A 19,591-nucleotide genomic window follows, 5' to 3' on the forward strand; every position below is an offset into this window, starting at 1 on the left:
GCAATTGCGAGGAATTTGTTTAAATTTTGGTGAAAACATATTACATACTTCATAGATGTCATAATCTGTCAATTAGAGATTAAGTTGTCAAAGTGAAAAGCAATAGGAATCTCTGTTTTGATTTGGTTACCGCATGGTTATTGTAACAGTTTTAATATTTTGTACTATTTTGCACGAATGAAGGCCGCAATTAAAAAACTGAACTGAAGTATTTCAATAAAATGTCTAATTTACTAGAAGTATTAGTAACCTGTGACTCAAACAATACATTATGGACATCTAGTATTTGGGATCCTAACACAGGGACGAATTTAATGGCTTACAAAGGGGGTGGAACAAGTGAGAAAGGAACTCTCAATTTTATTGGCAAAGATTACATCGCTTCTGTTGAAAAAACCAAACCAATACTTCATGTATGGCCTTTAAATTCACACCAAACAGTACAAGGCATGCGGTTTATTCTTCCCGGAAAAGCTAGTGCATTGGCCATTTCCCATGATGGTACTTATTGTGTTGCTGGTATTGAAGACAAAATTTACCTTTGGCAAATAGCCTCTGGGAGTCTCTTGACTATTATTAACCGTCACTATCAGAAAGTGAACCTATTAAAATTTACAAGTGACAGTAGATTCTTTGTATCGGCCGCTGAGGATGGTATGGTGATGGTGTGGTCATTGGCAACTGTAGCAGCCAATGCTGAAGTGGAACTCGTAACTCAGGCTATAGCTGGTCAACATGATCCAGTATATATATTCTCTGATCATTCCCTACCCGTTATAGATATGTGTATAAGCAAGTTGGGATTACATGGTAGATTATTCACAGTTTCAAGTGATAGGACTTGTAAAATCTATGACCTAACATCTGGTGAGATGTTATTGAATCTTGTCTTCGATGAACCTTTGTCATCAATCACATTGGATGTTTTAGAACTTAACATATTTGTTGGATCGACTGAAGGGAAGATCTTTGAAATTGGTTTACAAAAACAACAGACCAATAGAGATGTTTTGGTGAACGGAAATGATACTAGTCAAATATTCTCCGGTCACAGTAAAGCTGTTACATGCTTATCTGTTTCTTTGAATGGTGAAATTTTAATGTCTGGCGGTAACGATGAACAAGTAATACTGTGGCATATAAGAAGCAAACAGCCAGTTAGGACAATAAAACATAAAGGACCAATAACAAATGCATTCTTCACACAAAACTTTGCAGCTATTTATAATCAAGATTTTTCTCCGAGTGTAGTCCTGCATAGTCTAGAAAGAAGTTTGGAGAATAACAGTGACGAAATCAATGAGGTGGAAGTGCTCATAAGTGAAAAAACAAACTTCTGGCCGGAGTACATTGAAAGTAATATAGACGTCGACCCCAAGGATTTGGAACTGGAAGTACGACAAAATGAAGAATTTTTAAAGAAAGAATTGGAGAAAATTAAGCTAATTAATGCCAACTTGTATAATCTGTCAGTTCAAAAAGTTCTTGATTCTGTACCTGTACAAAATAATAAAACCTCTAAAAAGAAAAGGAAAAATAAAGAGCAATAAAATACATATTTTAAATTATTATTTCATTTAATCAATCTCTCTTGGCATATTCTCTTGTTACCATTTTTTGTTTTGACGAATATTCACAAAACAATTGGCTACACTGTCTCTTTAATAAACTAGTGTTTTAATAACTTTAGTAAAAGGAAGAATTAAAATGTTATGAAAAATATTACATCTGAAACTATGTGGCATCACACCTTAATGTAGATCTTACAAAATTTTACTTATAATGATCAAAAAATACTCAAAATGTAAGAATTTTGTTATGGATGGTGTTTATTTCTTTTTTAATAAAGAAGTAACAAGAAACATATTTTTATTTCAGTAACAACAAGTTAACAAAAACTTATATTATTAACAAAATTAACAAAAACTTATATAAAATCTGTAACTTGGAACCCATAGTAGCATATATTTTGGATGTATGATAACCGAAAATATTTTATTTTATCATGTTAATATATTTACTTTGAATTTACGAAATTTTGGCAAAAAAAAACACTTAATTAAGTTTTTTGTATTTCTTTTCATCAACTGGTCATAAAAGATTGTCATTTGATTTAATGACAAACTTTTTTATTACAAGCTATAATATGATAATTAACGCTGCATATGGTAACTATTTTGTTACAGTTCATCATTTAGCGTTTTAAAATAATGGGAATAACATCCTCCTTTAAGCTAATATTAAGAATGAAAAATCTTTTTTGATCATGAATTGTAGCCTATAATACTGTATAATATTATTTATAGTATGATAAAAAAAATTCAATATAAATAATGGTTTTCTTGTTTATATCATTAAATAAAAAATATTATTAATTAATTTTCTATTTCATTTAAATTTGAGTAATACTGGATAATAAGATGGTACTTGGAGTTTTAGAAATAAAAACTATATGGATAATCCTTTTTGACGGAGTTTTGTTTTTTAATCTTTGACAGTAAGCATCATTCGAAAACGTCACCCGCGTCATCGCATCGTTCGACTTGTATTTTAATTTCAGTTTGAAACACTCCCATTATATATTTCCTATTTGTATAGTTTTCGGGTATCCAATGCCGCAGTAATAATAGTTTTTTTTCTAATTCGCCTGATATGTTTTTATGACGATATATTAAGGAGGTGAATATAATTTATATTTGAATTGTAAAAATAAACGTTGCGATAGGTTTGCGTCACAAACAAAACATTTTTTTGTGTACGATTATATTCACAGTCCAGGCGAAATGTCGAAGGCCGCGCTCATTCCAGAATGTAAAAAGGATATAGGAGGTGTGAAAGAAGATATATGTGTACCAGCTAATGAGAAAAAAGAGGGAGCAATCAGTTTATACAGAAGACTTCTGCGTTTGGATACATTTAGCAAGAGGAATACATTAGACAGCCCAACAGAAATAGAACCACAAGCGACTTACTATGGTGTTTATATACCATGTGAAATTAAAAAAGGACCTGACGAAGGTATGATGTAGTCAAAAAACGGCAATTGTTTGATCCTTATATAATATCAAAAATTATTGGGTAATTTATATATATTTTTAATTAAAAAAATATATATACTTATATACAAATGATATAAAGACAAAGTAAGTTCATAATCAAGGCTTAGGTGCTTATCAATTTTTACTATCAACTGATAAATTTAAATGTAGGTCAATGTAATGCCAAATGTTTATTTTTTGCCCTCACTAATCAAGCTCCTATATGAATATATAGAATAAACTTTAGAGTATACATATAGTAATAAAAAAATAAAATATAAGTTTATTTTATACCCACAGAAACAATACATGTGTACACTGACAAGTTGGAAGCGTTAGAGCTGTTCCGACGGTACAAATCAGCCAGGTTCAAAGCCTTCAGGAACCGACAGGATGCTATGTCATTTGCTCTTAGAGGAGCCGAGCCAATAGACAACCATGAGGGCAACGGGAATTGTAAGTATAATTGATATAAATAACCTTCAATTCTAAAAAATATAACCAAATATAAATTCTATGGATATGTTTAATGTAATTTTAAAAAGAAAGACATTGAATTTAAAATTATACTGCATTGAAATCAATCAATATATAATATAATGAATAAATGATTTCACACAGCGATGAAACAAAAACCTTTTTTGAATGTATAATAAAACACTTGCCATAAATAAATTACATAACATATATATATATATATATATATATAAGTATATAACTTATATGGACGTTGCTAACTCCCCGCCATATTTATTTATAATGACGGAACTTGAAGACTTTCCAATGTAATAATGGTGCTATATATGACATTTAAAATATAAAACCATAGAGCTCAATAGATAAGCCTACATAAATATTGTAAATTGCAATATTATTTGTATAAATAATTATTAATTTAGATGATTATAAAAAATTATTTATCTGTCAAATTTTTTTTTTTTAATGCATCGACAATCATATGAAAGAAATATGTTTAAGGCCGTGTCAGTAATAAAATGGCAAATATAAAAAGCTCTATACTATTCCTATTTATGAATAATATAAACATGCCTGGACGCTGCTGTGAAACAAACTAACAAACAAGACAGGTTGACTTGTCATGTACTATTGATAGCATCGGCGGAACGAAAACAAAGCTCGTAACACGAGGTCATTGAACCGGCGTGAATTTAATATACAAACATTTGACCGGCATTCCCTTATCTATTATTGATTGAATTATATGTCTGTGTTTATATTTTTTACACACACACATATATATATATACTTAATTCAATAATTTTACTGTTATAAATAATTTTAAATAATATGTCATATTTTATCGCCTAGTTATAAATGCAAAACAAGAAATTTCTAATTTAATTATAAATTAAAAAAAAAATTGTTATTATTTAACGTTTTGAAATTAAAATTCTTCATAATTACTTACATCGCAAATATTTTAATAAAATTGTTTAATACTACGTAAAAACGATCAGAAGCTTGATTAATATTTATTTCGCTTATATAGTTCATTAATGATTAAGCGTAATTAATATTATTTTAATCACTCTATAGAAAATAATAGACCATTCACTAGAAGAAATAAAAAAAAAAAAATGTAATATATAATTAAATTTATTTGTTCTATATTAAAAAATAAAGGAATTTTTTTCACCTTCCAGCCATAATGGGAGAGAAGCCTTATCCTTTTAAAGCACCGTCACCACAAGATATGGTGACATTAAGGAAGGCCATTGAGGCTGGTAAGGTCACGGTGGTCAGAGATAGGATATGGGATAATCCAAGATATCTTGTCAGCAGTGGAAGTACTCCAGCTATAGTACAGGTTATTTATATATATTATAAGAAAATTTAATTTAATTTTTAGTATTTTTTGTCTCATTCAATGTATATATCGCTGGTATTAAATGATTTTTAATAAAAGAACTCAATATTATAAAACTTTTTTATATCAAACACAAGTATTGCCTATTCAGCCAGTTCCTTATCATTTGTTGCACTTTCTCAAATACTTTACATTAAAACCTACTTATAACTTTTGACACATGTATAAAGCCATTAATATATGTAACATTACTATTGAATGATATTTCATAATTTTATTACATGTAAAATATTTACTGATATTGAATTTATCTTTATAATATTATTTCTAGGAGGGTTCCCGCTACAATGCACTCCATATAGCTGCGAAGGCCCTGAATGCTGAGATATGTAATCTAATATTAACAACAGTTGGCAACCCTGCCTTTGTTCAGACTTTGTACGGAATGGAAACAGACTATGAGTCTTGTAAGGTAAGATATACAAACTAGCTAGTAGTAAATATACTACATTTATATGTGATGGGTGATTTTACATTTAATATATGTGTATTACATTATAACTAATCTGATTTAAATGCACTTATGAGTAATCATTAATGTAACCTTAAAATTAATTTGTTTTAAAAAATCCGTAAGGATTCCTTAAAATCAATAGCGAGTTATAATTATATATTATACTGGACTAATGATTTTAGAATATTTTATTTCTGGTTCGATGTACTTAAACCTCTGTCACATTAAATTCTTGTAAATTTGAAAATATCTTTAGCATTACCGACTCAGTTTGTTTAATACTATTATGTGAATAATTTCCAGGAATTCGCAACAATCCTTCTAGACAGATATCTAAACACTCCAGACAAGGCTATGAACGAGACCCCTTTACACTTTGCTGCCAAGTTCGGTGGTGACGAGGTCGTGGACGTGCTGACTTCATTTCCACAGTGTAACAAAATGGCCAAAAATAAATACGGGGAAATGGCGAAAGATGTAAGGAAAATATAATGAATACTAAAATACATACTAGCTCCTACCCATGATTTCGCAAAAAGCAATGGAAAATTTTTTAATCACTAAATTTCGGGATAAAAAGTAGCCTCGGTTACACCTTATAACATCAGCTACCTGCCAATAAAAGTCCTGTCAAAATCGGTCCAGCCATTTCAGAGATAAGCAGAAAGACAGAACAAATGGATAAACAGACAAACATTGTAAAAAAATATATATTTTTATTTACTATACTAATTTAATATATTCATATGCATGTAGTAAAACCGGTTATGACAATATTACAAACAGACACTGCAATCACATATATATGTATATATAATATAAATTACACTAATAAAATTACTTTCCTTACAGACAGGGCGGTGTCTGCTTGTGTAGAAATTGTAATTTTTTTTTTTAATCTGTAATCAAGACCTACCTTTTATATACTACAAAAAAATATCTTTCAAAGCCTAATTTCCCAAGATAAATCCGAAATTCCAAAATCTTACTAACATAATGTGTTATGTAGGAAAAGAAGCTGCTGTATAAAACTATATTATAATGCCATATTTATTATGGTGAGTGTCAACATAATTATTGTGAACTAATTTATGTCCTCGGCTTCGCCTTCATTGATTTTCTAATTGAATTCGTAGACAAGTTAATGTGCATAAGAAGTATTATTTTAATAAAAGTATCATCTGTAGTGTGTCGCGTTACTTGCGCAAAGGGACTTATGCCTGATTCCGAACGACCTTAATTACGTGTCGTTCTGATGTCCAAGCTACGCTGTTTAAAAGGTTCATGTTAATCAGCTGAGTATATTTTACGTGAAAAATAAACGAACATCCATCCATAAATATACACTTTAGTAGCAATAAAATTTATATCACGATAATTTTCTTTCCGCAGATCATATGTAACCGTTGTACCTCGAACGCCGCAGCGTCGAGGATTTCATCTCTGCTGCAAGATCGGTACTACGTGCCGGTGTTACAAACAGAGGACGGCAGCGGAGCGCCCGCCGTCGGCCGACCCTTCACCCCTAAAGAACCACCGGTTAGTAAACAGTTCAAATTCCCTCGCGTGAGCGCGTACCGGTATTTATATAGACAGTCGGTCGATGGTATTTTAAAATGTAGTTAAAATTAAATTACCTCTAAGCTAATGTCAGATCTGATGTAAGATTTGTTACTTTAATAAATCACTGACAAAGAAATTTATAGTATTATATGATGATATATTAATACTTTCTAAGAGTATTTAGACGCCACTGACGGACGGCGAAGGAAAACCTGGACTTATAATTTCAAATTATAAGTTTGAAATCGCCAACCCGTCTAGAGCAAGCGTGGCGATTAATGCTCTAACCTTTTCCATGCGAGAAGAGGCCTTTGCTCAGCAGTGGGCTCCTATAGGCTGATGATGATGATAATAATACACGTCCACCACCACCACCATCAGCCTGGCCAAGTGGTGTAAACATAATACACGTATTATGGTTAAAATAACTTTACTTGTTTAAGTCGGTTATATGTCATATTACACGATTGTAAAGCTACAACGAAATATTTATTAGCCCTTAAAAGTATACGTACTTACTACTTATATAAAAGCTTAAAAGTATAATTAAATAAAATGTCCACATATATACTGCCGCAGGATTTGAACCCGGATCCCCTCTCTCCGAGATACGAAATCTTCGCGTTCGCTGGACCCATGGACTCGCAATCCGCTGAAGGGTTCAGGAGGAGGTGGAAAACTCCGCCCAGGGGGGGATTTAGACTCAAAGACATCAGCAAGGGACTGGAAGCAGTTGGCAGGTGAGGCGCACTTGATGTGACACACCTAAATGGTTTCTTAACATATTATGAACATGCTATCTTATGGGTCAACATTATTATAAATTTTCTAGACATCTAAAGTGGAGGGTATTACAATGACTAAAAATAAATTCAGCTAGAGCTCTACATCATGGAATTAAGACGATATTAGTTAAAATTAAAAAAAATATACATAAAAACTCATCGATCAACTGAATGTTGTATTTCAGGAACCTAGCTGAGGAGATGCAAATAGGATGGAAGGAGTACTGGGCGTTCCTCGACACGTTCACTGACCTGAGGTCAAAAGAGGGTCTGGATCTGTTAGAGAGTTACTTGAAGACAAAATACGAAACCGCGTTCTCGTTGGCATACAACGACAGCGTCAACACTAACCACGAACTGTCCATGTCGAGGATAAGCCTAGGAAACCTATCACACAACAGTCAACTGGACACAGCGCTCAGCCCTATCTCAGAACTGTGTGTGGCCATGAAAACCTGCAGGATCACCGACGAAGCCTCCAATTGGCGGAGATGCGACAGAACGAGGCGCGTGGCCCCACCCAGGACACACCCCAACGGGGATTCCCCTCAACCGATAAATCAAAGGGTCAGCCAGCTGCTGTGCATCGAACGCACGTGTCAGGTCTTCGCCAAGAGGATAGCGGACGCCCTCGTATTCTCTATAACAGCGGAACCGGAAGTCGCCGGTGAATCATTGAAATCGGAAGCCAAACATTTGCAGCACACGATACACACGTACATGGGCGACGAGAGGTTCAAAGAGATCAACTTCGCGTTGATACATTCAAGGCTGGCGCAGCTCGTCGTGTTCAACTTGACGCAGAAGACCAAGGACGCCGACGACATGAACTATCTGATAGACGTGCTCGGCGATCTGCGCTGTCTCGACGAAGACGTGTGCAGTTCGGACAGCGAAAGGAAACCCATCGCGTACAGAAATAATAGAGGCAAAGACAAGCACGCCACAGACGGACACGTGAGGTGTGTCTCCGGCTTTATATGCGATGAGCTGGCGGACACGGCTAGGAGTAAACCACCGGCGGGGTCGGATGTAGAGTGTGTAGAGATATGGAAGATGGCGGCCGGTTGTAGCTGTAGTTGGCAGATTGATGTGTTCGAGCGGAGCGGGAAGAGGAACTCCTTCAGGAAGAACAGGTCGAATCTCTCCACCAGCTCCAAAAACGACAGCTTCATACGGCGGCTGACATACGACTACGATATAGGTAACGCTGGCAGACTAACATTTTGTTAGTTTTGTGCTATATGGACATTGTGGGATGTTTATCTTTTAACGCGTTCCCCTCGACCAATAGTGACCCGATCTGATAATTAATATAGGAACTTTTTCATCCTTCGCTATAACAATGTCATTGTGTAAGATTAACTATATCTCTTCCTTTACTTTATATATGTAATTATTGTTATATAAATCCTATAAGTTTTAATTGTGACCAGGTGACGGCAAACTTCAGAACAGTGAAGTACAGAAACCATTAAGCGTGAACTCTCCCGCCGGAGATAATCTTTACACTTTGGACGTAGCCAAGTGTCAAGTTGTAGAGGCTGAGGTTTGTGCAGCATTATTATATAAGACTCTAAAAAGAAATAAATTAATAAAAACGACAAAAAAACTCAATAATAGGTTATATGTGATATATTTTTACATTTAAAATGAACAATTATGTTTTATATAAAATGCTCAATTCATCAAGGCCAGCCAGATCGCGATAGCCCAGTTGGCGAAGCGACTGAAACCAGGTGTCACACAAGTAGCTTCAAATCCTGCGTGTGATAGATCTTTAATTGTATCTTGTTGATTCAGTTTCCGTTAAAGTCCGAACTACAGACGAAGCGATTCAGTATATTTTAGACTATCGTAAATAAGGTTATATATTGAGACGTTAAATTAAGAATACATCAACTTATATCACAGATGCCTTTCTTCAACGATAATATTTTTTAATGACATCTAAGCCTTTCGCTAGTTTTATTCATTTAAATGAAACTTATATTATCCGGATATACTACGCGTGCTTTATTTTTGTAAAAAACTACATGCTTAGTTTCATTTAAAAGATTTTTTTTTTCTCAGAGAACTAAACAAGTATAATTTATTTATTTTTATAATACAACGATTATAAATGATTATATTTTAATTTATTAATTATCCCCCGTATCCAGATATCGGACGATGAATCGGTCGCGTCCTGCCAATCGGATTCGGACGCGTATGAGACAGCTGAAAATGACTCGGATGACGACATGCAAGACGCCAGCGATAGAGCTGTCACTGAACCATTTATATACGGGTTAGTATTGTCATATTGTATCATATCATATCATATCATGTATTGTTTATTAAAAAAAAAAACATTAAAATCGACCAAAGTACAATCGATCATGTATATAAAAAACTTCATTATAAAATTATATATTATATATTTTTCTATCCATAAAGAATCGTTTTTTGAAAAATTAATCTTACATTTCATGATAAAAAATATTAATTTTTTTAATACTACTAACGTACTAGTGTTATATAGATTGGAAAAGCAAGAACAAAAACTGAAACAAAGTAAAGAAATATTGTTTGGTTTGATGTTGTTTTAAATTAATTCTGTAAAAAATTTAATTATTCAATATCAAACAAATACATGGAGTTGAATAAAACTTACCAACCTTAAAATATTTTAAATGAAAGTTAAAGTTATAGCAGAAATATTTTATCACAAGCGTTATCAGTGTAATATAGAAATGTTCTTAAATAAATGCTTAATAGATTATTATTTACCAGCGAGGAACCTTCGAAGATGGACAGGCTCGTGTATGACGCGATCTCGTCCTGCGAGATAACGGCCGACGAATACCCCAGCGTGTACCGATGGAGACATTGTGTGGCGCTGTACCCAAAAACAGAGAGGGAAAGGTGCGTGGCACATAGATGGCGCTGATCGTGATAAATACGCTCATTAAGGCGACATCTGTCGGTGAAGGGGTTGAAATACTGGCACTAAAAAAGAAGTGTCTATTGTTATACAAAAAGCAATAAGGTTTTACTGTTGGAATTAAAAAGTAATATTTTAGGATACAATCATCTTGTATCTAATTTATGCTTAGAAATTTTATTCAGTCGTTTTAAGAATGGTTTGCAAATTTTACACAAAATTTTCTCAACGGCAATAGAAAGATGAACATTGAATAAAAAAATTACAATTTATGTCTTCCAATTACGTAATAATACTGTTTAAATATGATAACTATAATTATATGATTTTTTTTTGTTTCATTATAAATAATTTATATTATAGTTGGCGAGCCACCACGAACCTAGACGAATCAGTGTCATCTATGTCTTGGACTGTGGGGGAGTCGCCGCGGACCAACAGACCGCGGTGTAGTACACCGCACAAGGATAGAGATATAAGAGATACGAGAGACTCACACGCCGATAAGACTCTGCCGTTACAGGTGATGCTTGATTTTATATTGACTATGGGCCAATGACCTTGTGACACGTAATGAATAGATGTCTTTATCTCCTTATATACATCTACAGCTGTCAGTGAAGTGATGGGCGTTACTTATAGGTGAAGTCATAAATCACATAGTCAAAGAGCGCTTCTAGTTTTTCCATTCTTAAGTTTTATCTTTACAGTATTAAGGTAGGGTAAGGTAAGGTAAGGTAAGGTAAGGTAAGGTATGAGTCAAAAATTGGAAACGCTCAGTGTACAGTGTGTTCACACTTGTAGTTATTATGTAGCTAGCATATGTTATAGTTGAAGAGATATTTATATGTATATAATTTTGTTTGTCAGGTTTCGAACTGGCTGCGAGTGACGGGTCCAAATTCGCCGCGCTCGGCCCTCGTGTCGAAAAACGTCAACCAAAACGTCAGCTTCGGATTCTGAGCAGCGTTATGAACAAAAAAAAGCAGCTTAAACATTACATATTGATGACGAATATATAGCACATACAATATATAACATCAGCTGTGACTGTCACAAACAAATGATATATTTTATTAGGTAAATTCATGTTGTTGAAATCCTCACGTGACCGAAACCATGGCCTTGGTTGAAATAAGTGTTACGGATATAACATAATGAATGGGAGAAATTTTCGTATATTTACCTAGCAGCCGGCGGTCACTGAACACTCCTGATGGTATCTTGTGATAGTAAATTTAACGCGTCTGACGTGGATATTAACGAATTATTAATGAAGTAGTTCGCTAGGTTAAGGCTGTAGCGTTGTACACAGGTATAGCTATACGTATATGTAATATATTAAGTCTCGTATTTAGTTACTCGTCTCGCTCGCCCGGGTTAGTCGCTCCTTGCATTTCGGACGGTACAATTCCACTTCACCGGTTCAATGTTCATGTTAGCATTTATCTTTATTCTTGTACAGCGGGAGGTCGGAGCCGCGCCGTGTTTGGATTATATAATGTTTGTACTTTTATAATGATAAATTGATGTAAATAATTGTACGTGTTTTTTTGTTTTTTAATATTTTATTTCTAATAAACTATTATTCTATGATGACCGGGCTGTGTTTTTTTTAAGACTCCCAGAACCTGTCGTCCTCGGAGGTCCTGGGGAGGGATATGGGCGAGTTTTTTCCGTTGTCGGATGTGTTGTTGTAGTTGTCGACGTCCGCTGAGAAGTCGTCCAGGTATTCGTCGGAGTCTTTGCCGACTTCGCTGATGGATTCCACCTTTCCCTTAGACAGTTCCGGGTCAAGATCGATACTGGATAATTTCTTATCCGAGTCGTACGACAGTACGGCATCTTTCTGTGTGTCTAAAGATAATCTTCTAGAATATCCTCTGGGAGTCAGCATATCTTTCGGCCCCGTGTTTTTGGGGCTGACTACAACACTTATTGGATATTTCTGTTCCGCGTCCAGGTCTCTGTTGTCCACTGAACTTTCTATGACTACTAGGAACTCATGATTTTCCGGAGCGATTACATTTTCCTGTTCGTTTTCAACTTCCACGAGCAGGAGATTGTTTTTGTCCTCGTTTTCTTCTATTGCGTTATTATATACTTTTATATTATTCTCGGTTATTTGAATTTTTATATTTTCGTCAATCAGATCTGTCGGTTCGTCTATGATTGTAAATTTTTTCGGAGATTTGATTTCCTTGGTGTGATTTTCCGATAATTTATCAATGGACTTCGGTTCGGGAGACAGAACCACATCATTGATTGGAGATTTCTCGTATTTATTTTGTTGCTTTGTTTTCGGGTAACTGTCTATTTTTCGTGGAGATGACTGTTCACGTGTATTATCTTTGGGAGATATTTCTATATTATCGTCTATGAATTTATTTCCATTATCTTTGTTACATCTATTGTCAATGGTTTGTTCGGGTCGTTGTATGTCCGGGGAGGTCTTGCGACTATCTTTTTCTAAGTTCGCGTCATTCGTTATAAGATTATTATTAGTGATGTGTCGTGAAAGTAGGTTATCGTTTTTGTTTTTGTATCCGTGGGACTTTTCGGTCACCTCGCTCATTTCCGGATCCGATATATCCGCAGCACCTCCACTATTGCTGTCCTTGTTTAGTTTATCGCCGTCCCTCTCTACCTGATAGTATTTCCTGAATTCCGTCATCGGCGTCTCCAAGTAGTTGACATCTCTTCTGTTGGAGAAACATTTGGGGATGGGTTGAACGTTTTCTAAGACCGAGTTCTTGTTGTTGAAGCGCAGCCGGCCCAGGTCGAACGTGTTGTATTCTTTGAGATACTTGTCGAAATCTTTTTTCATTGACTCGGACGTCTCGTTTATATCTCGTTTGTAGTTTTGCCTTCCGTATATTCCGTGAGATTTAATTTTTACATCTGAAACAACAAACAACATAGACAATTACTTCCGCCTGGAATACTATAATTTTTATTAAATACACTATAATGTGTTAGCATAATGCCTTCTCTATAAAAATTATTGGCTGTATAATGAAAACTTGTGAGCGTTAAAAAAAGGTATCCATCGAAACGAGATAATTTTTGTAAATACGTGTTTTTTCTATTGTTAGTTTGACATTAACAAACGGTCCTCAGCCGCCACACCTGTCCTGTCTGTGGGTCCCTGGAGGTTACCTCTTCCGTGGCTCCCTCCCTCTCTTCCTCCTCTCATCTCCTGTCTTTTCCTGTAGTCCTGGTAACTCTTCTCCACAGCCTCTGCTTCTATCTCTAGTTTCCTCAGCCGTAGCTTCGCTTCTCTCAGCGTGGACGTTGGACTCTTCTCACGGATATCCGGTTGCGGTGGATTTGGTTTTGCTGTGCTGCTGTTGTTATAAAAGTTTGTATGGATTAGTCAATTTAAAATCAGAATAAAAGAAACTAAAAAACCCTGTCCATAGGCAATTCATGACTATAATAACGGCTGAAAATAGACAAGAGCTCATTCTGTTCGTCATATATATATATAAAATGCAAAAACTGCAAAAATCTCATTCTCGGAGTTAGACACATATTCAGAGATGGTTCTGTATAATTTTCATGAACCAACAAACAGTCATAGCATCCACCATCTATCACATTTACAATATAAGTATTGTGGAAGTAATATTTCCGTTTCCCGATACACTTAGTTCATCACTAACTTCCTCAGCCTCTCCTTGGCCTCTCTCAACATCGACTTGGGACTCTTCTCTCGCGACTTGCTCGGCTCCGGGAACGTGTGGTAGGTCGCTCTCGGTGGTGACTCACTGGAAATATACAGTTGATGAGAAAGTATCTTGCTTTTGATAGGATTTAAAATATGGACCAAAAAAATAGGGAGTCCTTAACCGATAATAAAATATAATAATCACCCGTATTGATGATAAACGAGATCTCTCTCAGGACGGAGCCCGGAACTGACTTCGAGGGGATCCCTTCTCTTGCTCGCTGTTAGAAATATATACGTTGCCATTACAATTATAGTACCTTTTAAATAATATATGTATAGCAAATAAATGATTATTGTACAAACATTAATTACTACGAGTCAATAATATTGTTGTCATACTAACTCTCGCTGATATTAGAGACGTGACGAGGACGCCAGGGATCCGACACGACGCTGGAATAATAAACTTATTTGGGTTATGGAAAGAGTGTTGTTATAGCAGCTTTGTTGTTTATTAGCTATTGCCAGCCTTTGGTCGCACATTGAAGGTATTTTCAGATAAACCCCTGCATTAGATTCTGGTTGATGTATTTACAGTAAGAACGAATTTTCAAAATCGGATTTTATGTTAGGGAGTAACGAAAACCTAGTCTAATTTTAAATTTTCTCCTTTGTGAATTTGGTCAAAAAACAGACAAGTTACTCCTTACAACATAACAACCTGGCTGTGATATTTCTACGCGGATTTTATTATTTAAAAACTACATAATCCCGTCACACCTCGTCTGTCCGTGATCACGGTTGCTGCAAAGTAACCGAAACGTCGGGATTATGTAGTTTTTTAAATAATAAAATCCGCGTAGTAAATCCGAATAATACTAGTTTCATTTAAATGAATAAAACTCGCGAAAATCTTAGATCTCATTATGTGATATTTCTGTCAAATTCGATCCAGCCGTTCCACAGATTAGCCGAAACAGACAGACTGACAAAAATATTTTTGAAATTGTACTTTTAGTACGTATCGTGTATACTTTCATATTACTAAGAACTGTGCACTTGAAATCAACAGACACGACATTATATATATATACCATTGATTAGCTTATATATATATATATACATATATATATATATATTGCCAGCCATAAAATAACAGTTATCCGTGTCTATGATAGAAGGTATTTCTTCCCACACACTATTAACAGCGAACCAGTCATTACATGGTAAGGTTTCTCATATTAATATTATTATTGATTTTCATATTCACCGTCGTTCTTCTACAGCCAGGCGACGAGACAACAATCCGCTAGCACTCACATCGATTCTGAAACATACTTTAGGTATAACATACCATTATATAACAGAGTCAGTGTGTGTGTGTGTGTGTGTGTGTGTGCGTGTCTCACCGAGGCCCCGCAGACGAGTCAGGCAGACTGGGCGCGGTCCGGGGTCTGAGGGGGGCCACCAGAGCGCGCTCGAGGCGATCCCTCTCATTAACCAACGCTTGTATGTAATCTCGTTGCTTGAAAATAAATTAATAATATCAATATTTATTATATTGTTGTTAGTGATATAGGTATAGTTAATCCATCGTTTCAGTGCGGTCGGTCGTGGAGTATAGACACAGAACATAGTCGAACGTTTTATATGACTTCTTCTTATCGTTAATGTGCTAGCTGTTGCCCGCGACTCCGTCCGCTGAACATGATTGTGACTCCCAACCGCTCCTCCCGGTTCCACCCGCGTGGCTTTGGGATGGGGATCATGGTCGCCTCGTTATTGAATCGGAGGACGTGGTCTCTTTTAAAGGAAGTCACTTTGTGTTATCCTATTCCGTGTTTGTGCAGACACTGCCAGGTCTCCATCACTCGTACCTGTCTCGCGAAGTTTTTCAGTTTATTATTTTCTTGTCTCAGTTCCTCCACATCCAGCCCCCTCACGTCTCCCAGCTCCTCGCGGTCCCGTACCTGATCCCGGTTACCCCTTCCCCGGGTTTCGCCCCCCTTCCTAACATTAATTCGACAGTCATTCCGGGATTCCTCGGTATCAGCGAGCGCCTCGCTGGACGTCGACCTGCCGCTAACATCGTAAACTTCTTCGAAATTCGTCTGAAAATTTAAAAATATTTTAGACAACTAACGAAAAATTATTTAATTGTTCACCATTTTCATCCAAGGTAAATTGATTCGATAAAAGGCCTGAATATTCGGCCTATTATAATGTCAGCGTGTATGTATCTCGGTGTCAATGACCTGCGGATAGTTCACGTTCTTGCGTATCTTCAGGTCGTTCACCAGGTGCCTCACTCTACACCAGTCGTTCTTTCCGCCGACCTCATTGTTGTACACCGTCACCTCCCGCTCCGTATTGGTTCCTCTATCCGCGACACATCTCTTCACTCTAACACTTTCCATGTATTTCCTCAGCGCCATGACCTCGTTCTTTATGACGTCGTACTTTTCCTTCGTGTCTTCATTCTCCATCTCTTTCCTTTGTTCGTTGATGCTGTCTCTCTCTCTCTTCATGTTCTCCAGATGTTCCTCCAGTATAACCAGTTCTTCGGATATCTGCTGTCTCATGTCCTCGCCCCGTTTCTTCAGAGCGTTTTCAGCCTCCTCGAGCTGAGTTTTCAAACTGCTCTCCTGTAATAAACACGTCTAGCCTTTATTTTAATTAACACATGCAGCCATTATTCAGCAGGTCATCTTAAGATCTTGTAAACGTCATTCATATTGTTTGTGGTAAAATTTATTTTTATTTATAGAAGCTTCATTTTTTATTTTAATATAGTAATAGCAGAATTGGCTCTCGTGCTCCTGATGGTCCAACGTTACAAGAACCCTGCCTCTGCCCCGAGTACCTCCTCGTGACGGGTCACGTGTCTCCGGTTACCTTCTGCGTGAGCCTGTCGCTCTGTTCGCGTACAGCCGCCATGGCCCGGGTGAGGTGCTCGTGTTGCTCCCTCAGACTCCTCGCCAGCCCCCACAGGAAACGTTTCTTCCGCTGGATCGCTTGAGACAAAGCCGTCTCGCGCTCTTGGAATGATCTCTCCATCTGTGTATGGAAGTTATAATATATATGCAGAAATAAAACCAAACGTTTTTAGACACGGGTTAATTAATTAGCTTACCGGCCCTAGAACGTAACCGAAATTAAACTGAGTCAAATTAACTAAAAAAATTAATAGATTAAATCAAATCACCTTCTCCTTATAGCCTTGCATCTGCAGAGCGTGGCTCGCTATAGAGTGCTTGAGTCTTTTCTGTTGTTCCTCTTTAACCATCTCCATTTCCGTCTCGTAAACGGTTTTCAGTTCTTGGAACATCTAAAAAATATTGTTAAACAGACGACAACTAGTGTGAGTAACGCGAAACAAAAGGAAGTTATAAAATAACTGAATCAAATAAATTTTCTATCAACAATCATATTGAGATGAACTGTCACCTCGTCTATTAAATTCTGCTCCAATACACTGACATTACTCATAAAAGTCTCAACATTAACTGTCTTTATATTATCTCTCTTTGCATTCTGTAACGAAATGCTGTTGTTAACCATAAAAGTTTATATCTATTTACTTATATAAAAAAAAAAACATATATATATATATTTCAAAGAATACTTCAGACAGGCAAGAGATAAAAAAATATATAATATAGAAAGTGTACCAACAATTGACATTTATTCAGAATTGTGATCCAAAAGCTGTTACGCTTTTATTCACATATAAAAAAAATACATGGATTTTTATATCACATAATGAAAGAAAGTACTAGAAATATATTATTATAAAAAATATTAACATTACTCTGATTATTATATTATATTAATAAAAAAAATTAAGGCTCTAATAATATATATATGGTATAAATTCATTACCTTTGCCATCTTTGCTTTGTTCCACTTATATTTCTCTTTGAGCCGAGCGACTCTATACTGACAGGCTTTGCAGAACACATAATGCCTACATTTATGACTCGGTCCTCTGGGTTCATACACTTTATCATCAGTAGCATCAGAACTTTGAACAGAACTCTGATCTGATATAGCTGTAACGGATATGCCAGTAACTTATTTTCTAATTCACATAAGACATCTAAACATTGGACTTGGACTAGTGTTTTATAAAAATATTATATTTTTGATAGAAACCTCACCTCCATGGTACAATGACACACATTTCAGAATACAAAACAACAATGGTCGCTTTTCATTTTTATACATTTCCACAATCTTCAGTGCATGCTCTGAGCTACATTTCAGACCTACCAAAATCAGAGCTCCGTATATTAGTTTTTATACAATAATAATAGTTTTAATGTTAACTTTAATAAAAAAAATCACCTATACAATTAAGAACAGACCAAATGTCTCCATCATCAAACCGTAAATTGGATACTTTTGACTCGGTCTCAGGGTTTAGAAGATTTTTTGTAAAGTTAAACACCATATTTGCTAATGGTACTTCTGATACGAATACAGATATGGTATAATTGAACTCCTATAAATTTATGTAAAACAAAAAAAATATTACTGTATAAAATAAAATTTAAAAAGGAGATAAAAAAATCAAAAAATCATAATTACCATGGTCAATAAATATTCAACAATCAATATATTCAAAGCTTGAAATGGAAGCTCCAATCGCTGAGCAAAATTCTTTTGGCAAACTGGAAGATCACCTGCAAATAAATTCATTGAATGAAATATAAATAAAACGAAAAACTACATGTAAAGAGACGTTTTTACTAAACTATGTCTAACCTGTCTCAGCACTTTTTAGAATATTTATAATATGCCCCCGTAAATAGGCCCTCAAATCATTTATTACACCATTTTTATCAAAGAGTTCATATATAAACTTTTGAAAGTTATCGGACGACTGAGTCGAGTCTTGAATACCGAAACCATCTACAGGATCTAAATTCTCTTCAGCTTCTGTACAATCCATATTTATTATAATTAATTCATAATATAATGTCTTTTCAGGTTTTTATACTTTTCTTTAATTTAAATTTTTTAATTTTAAAATCACGAAAAATTTCAAAGTTCCCCAACAATTTTCATATGACATATCCTTGTTGTCAGTTCCGGTTGCCATTGGCACCACATAAAATATGGTTCGTTATTTTTTAGTGGTAAAACAAAAATTACTGCTATTATTAATAATAATTTCATTAATTTATTTAAAAATATTGCAATATTTATTTTTTTATTTATTAATATTATACAATTAATCTTATATAAACATTCGTTATTTA

General features: G+C 35.1%; 3 protein-coding genes across 5 annotated transcripts; 2 read left to right on the forward strand and 1 right to left on the reverse strand.

Annotated features, from left to right (window-relative positions):
- The first annotated feature begins 66 nt into the window (after window positions 1-66).
- On the forward strand, window positions 67-1,568 carry LOC116774244 (WD repeat-containing protein 18). Its single transcript, XM_032666902.2, has one exon. It carries the CDS (start codon window positions 222-224, stop codon window positions 1,548-1,550), a length of 1,329 nt encoding a protein of 442 aa, XP_032522793.2. The 5' UTR covers window positions 67-221; the 3' UTR covers window positions 1,551-1,568.
- A 940-nt stretch (window positions 1,569-2,508) lies between these two features.
- On the forward strand, window positions 2,509-12,253 carry LOC116774548 (ankyrin repeat and LEM domain-containing protein 2 homolog). The gene is made up of 14 exons (XM_061524847.1): window positions 2,509-2,679; window positions 2,774-3,018; window positions 3,339-3,494; window positions 4,703-4,866; window positions 5,198-5,338; window positions 5,684-5,857; window positions 6,773-6,919; window positions 7,523-7,683; window positions 7,914-8,932; window positions 9,165-9,277; window positions 9,891-10,018; window positions 10,504-10,635; window positions 11,018-11,177; window positions 11,525-12,253. Exons 2-14 carry the CDS (start codon window positions 2,784-2,786, stop codon window positions 11,615-11,617), a joined length of 2,823 nt encoding a protein of 940 aa, XP_061380831.1. The 5' UTR covers window positions 2,509-2,679; window positions 2,774-2,783; the 3' UTR covers window positions 11,618-12,253.
- On the reverse strand, window positions 11,740-19,379 carry LOC116774242 (uncharacterized). 3 transcript variants are annotated; one of them, XM_061524846.1, is made up of 17 exons: window positions 19,095-19,379; window positions 18,918-19,012; window positions 18,675-18,831; window positions 18,488-18,595; window positions 18,210-18,379; window positions 17,775-17,861; window positions 17,533-17,655; window positions 17,223-17,384; window positions 16,583-16,972; window positions 16,205-16,438; window positions 15,737-15,852; window positions 15,598-15,654; window positions 14,731-14,780; window positions 14,530-14,605; window positions 14,320-14,424; window positions 13,814-14,001; window positions 11,740-13,555 (listed from the first exon to the last, which is right to left on the reverse strand). In XM_061524846.1, exons 1-17 carry the CDS (start codon window positions 19,279-19,281, stop codon window positions 12,270-12,272), a joined length of 3,591 nt encoding a protein of 1,196 aa, XP_061380830.1. In that variant the 5' UTR covers window positions 19,282-19,379; the 3' UTR covers window positions 11,740-12,269. The 3 variants fall into 3 exon arrangements, with proteins under 3 accessions (XP_061380830.1, XP_032522789.2, XP_032522790.2); XM_032666898.2 differs by having other exon boundaries at window positions 13,784-14,001; XM_032666899.2 differs by lacking the exon at window positions 17,775-17,861 and having other exon boundaries at window positions 13,784-14,001.
- Between the last annotated feature and the right edge of the window lie 212 nt (window positions 19,380-19,591).

This window comes from Danaus plexippus, chromosome 26 (genome assembly GCF_018135715.1).
Source record: "Danaus plexippus chromosome 26, MEX_DaPlex, whole genome shotgun sequence".
Classification (NCBI taxonomy): domain Eukaryota; kingdom Metazoa; phylum Arthropoda; class Insecta; order Lepidoptera; family Nymphalidae; genus Danaus; species Danaus plexippus.

Bases quoted from the DNA above. Each gene is read 5' to 3' on its own strand.
- LOC116774244 (XM_032666902.2), top strand. From the start codon at position 222: ATGTCTAATTTACTAGAAGTATTAGTAACCTGTGACTCAAACAATACA.
- LOC116774548 (XM_061524847.1), top strand. From the start codon at position 2,784: ATGTCGAAGGCCGCGCTCATTCCAGAATGTAAAAAGGATATAGGAGGT. The intron at 5,339-5,683 runs GTAAGATATACA...AATAATTTCCAG, and splicing joins CAGACTATGAGTCTTGTAAG to GAATTCGCAACAATCCTTCT. The intron at 10,019-10,503 runs GTTAGTATTGTC...ATTATTTACCAG, and splicing joins ACTGAACCATTTATATACGG to CGAGGAACCTTCGAAGATGG.
- LOC116774242 (XM_032666898.2), bottom strand. From the start codon at position 19,281: ATGGATTGTACAGAAGCTGAAGAGAATTTAGATCCTGTAGATGGTTTC. The intron at 17,862-18,209 runs GTAATGAATTTA...ATTTCGTTACAG, and splicing joins ACAAAGCAAAGATGGCAAAG to AATGCAAAGAGAGATAATAT. The intron at 15,655-15,736 runs GTGAGACACGCA...AGTATGTTTCAG, and splicing joins GACTCGTCTGCGGGGCCTCG to AATCGATGTGAGTGCTAGCG.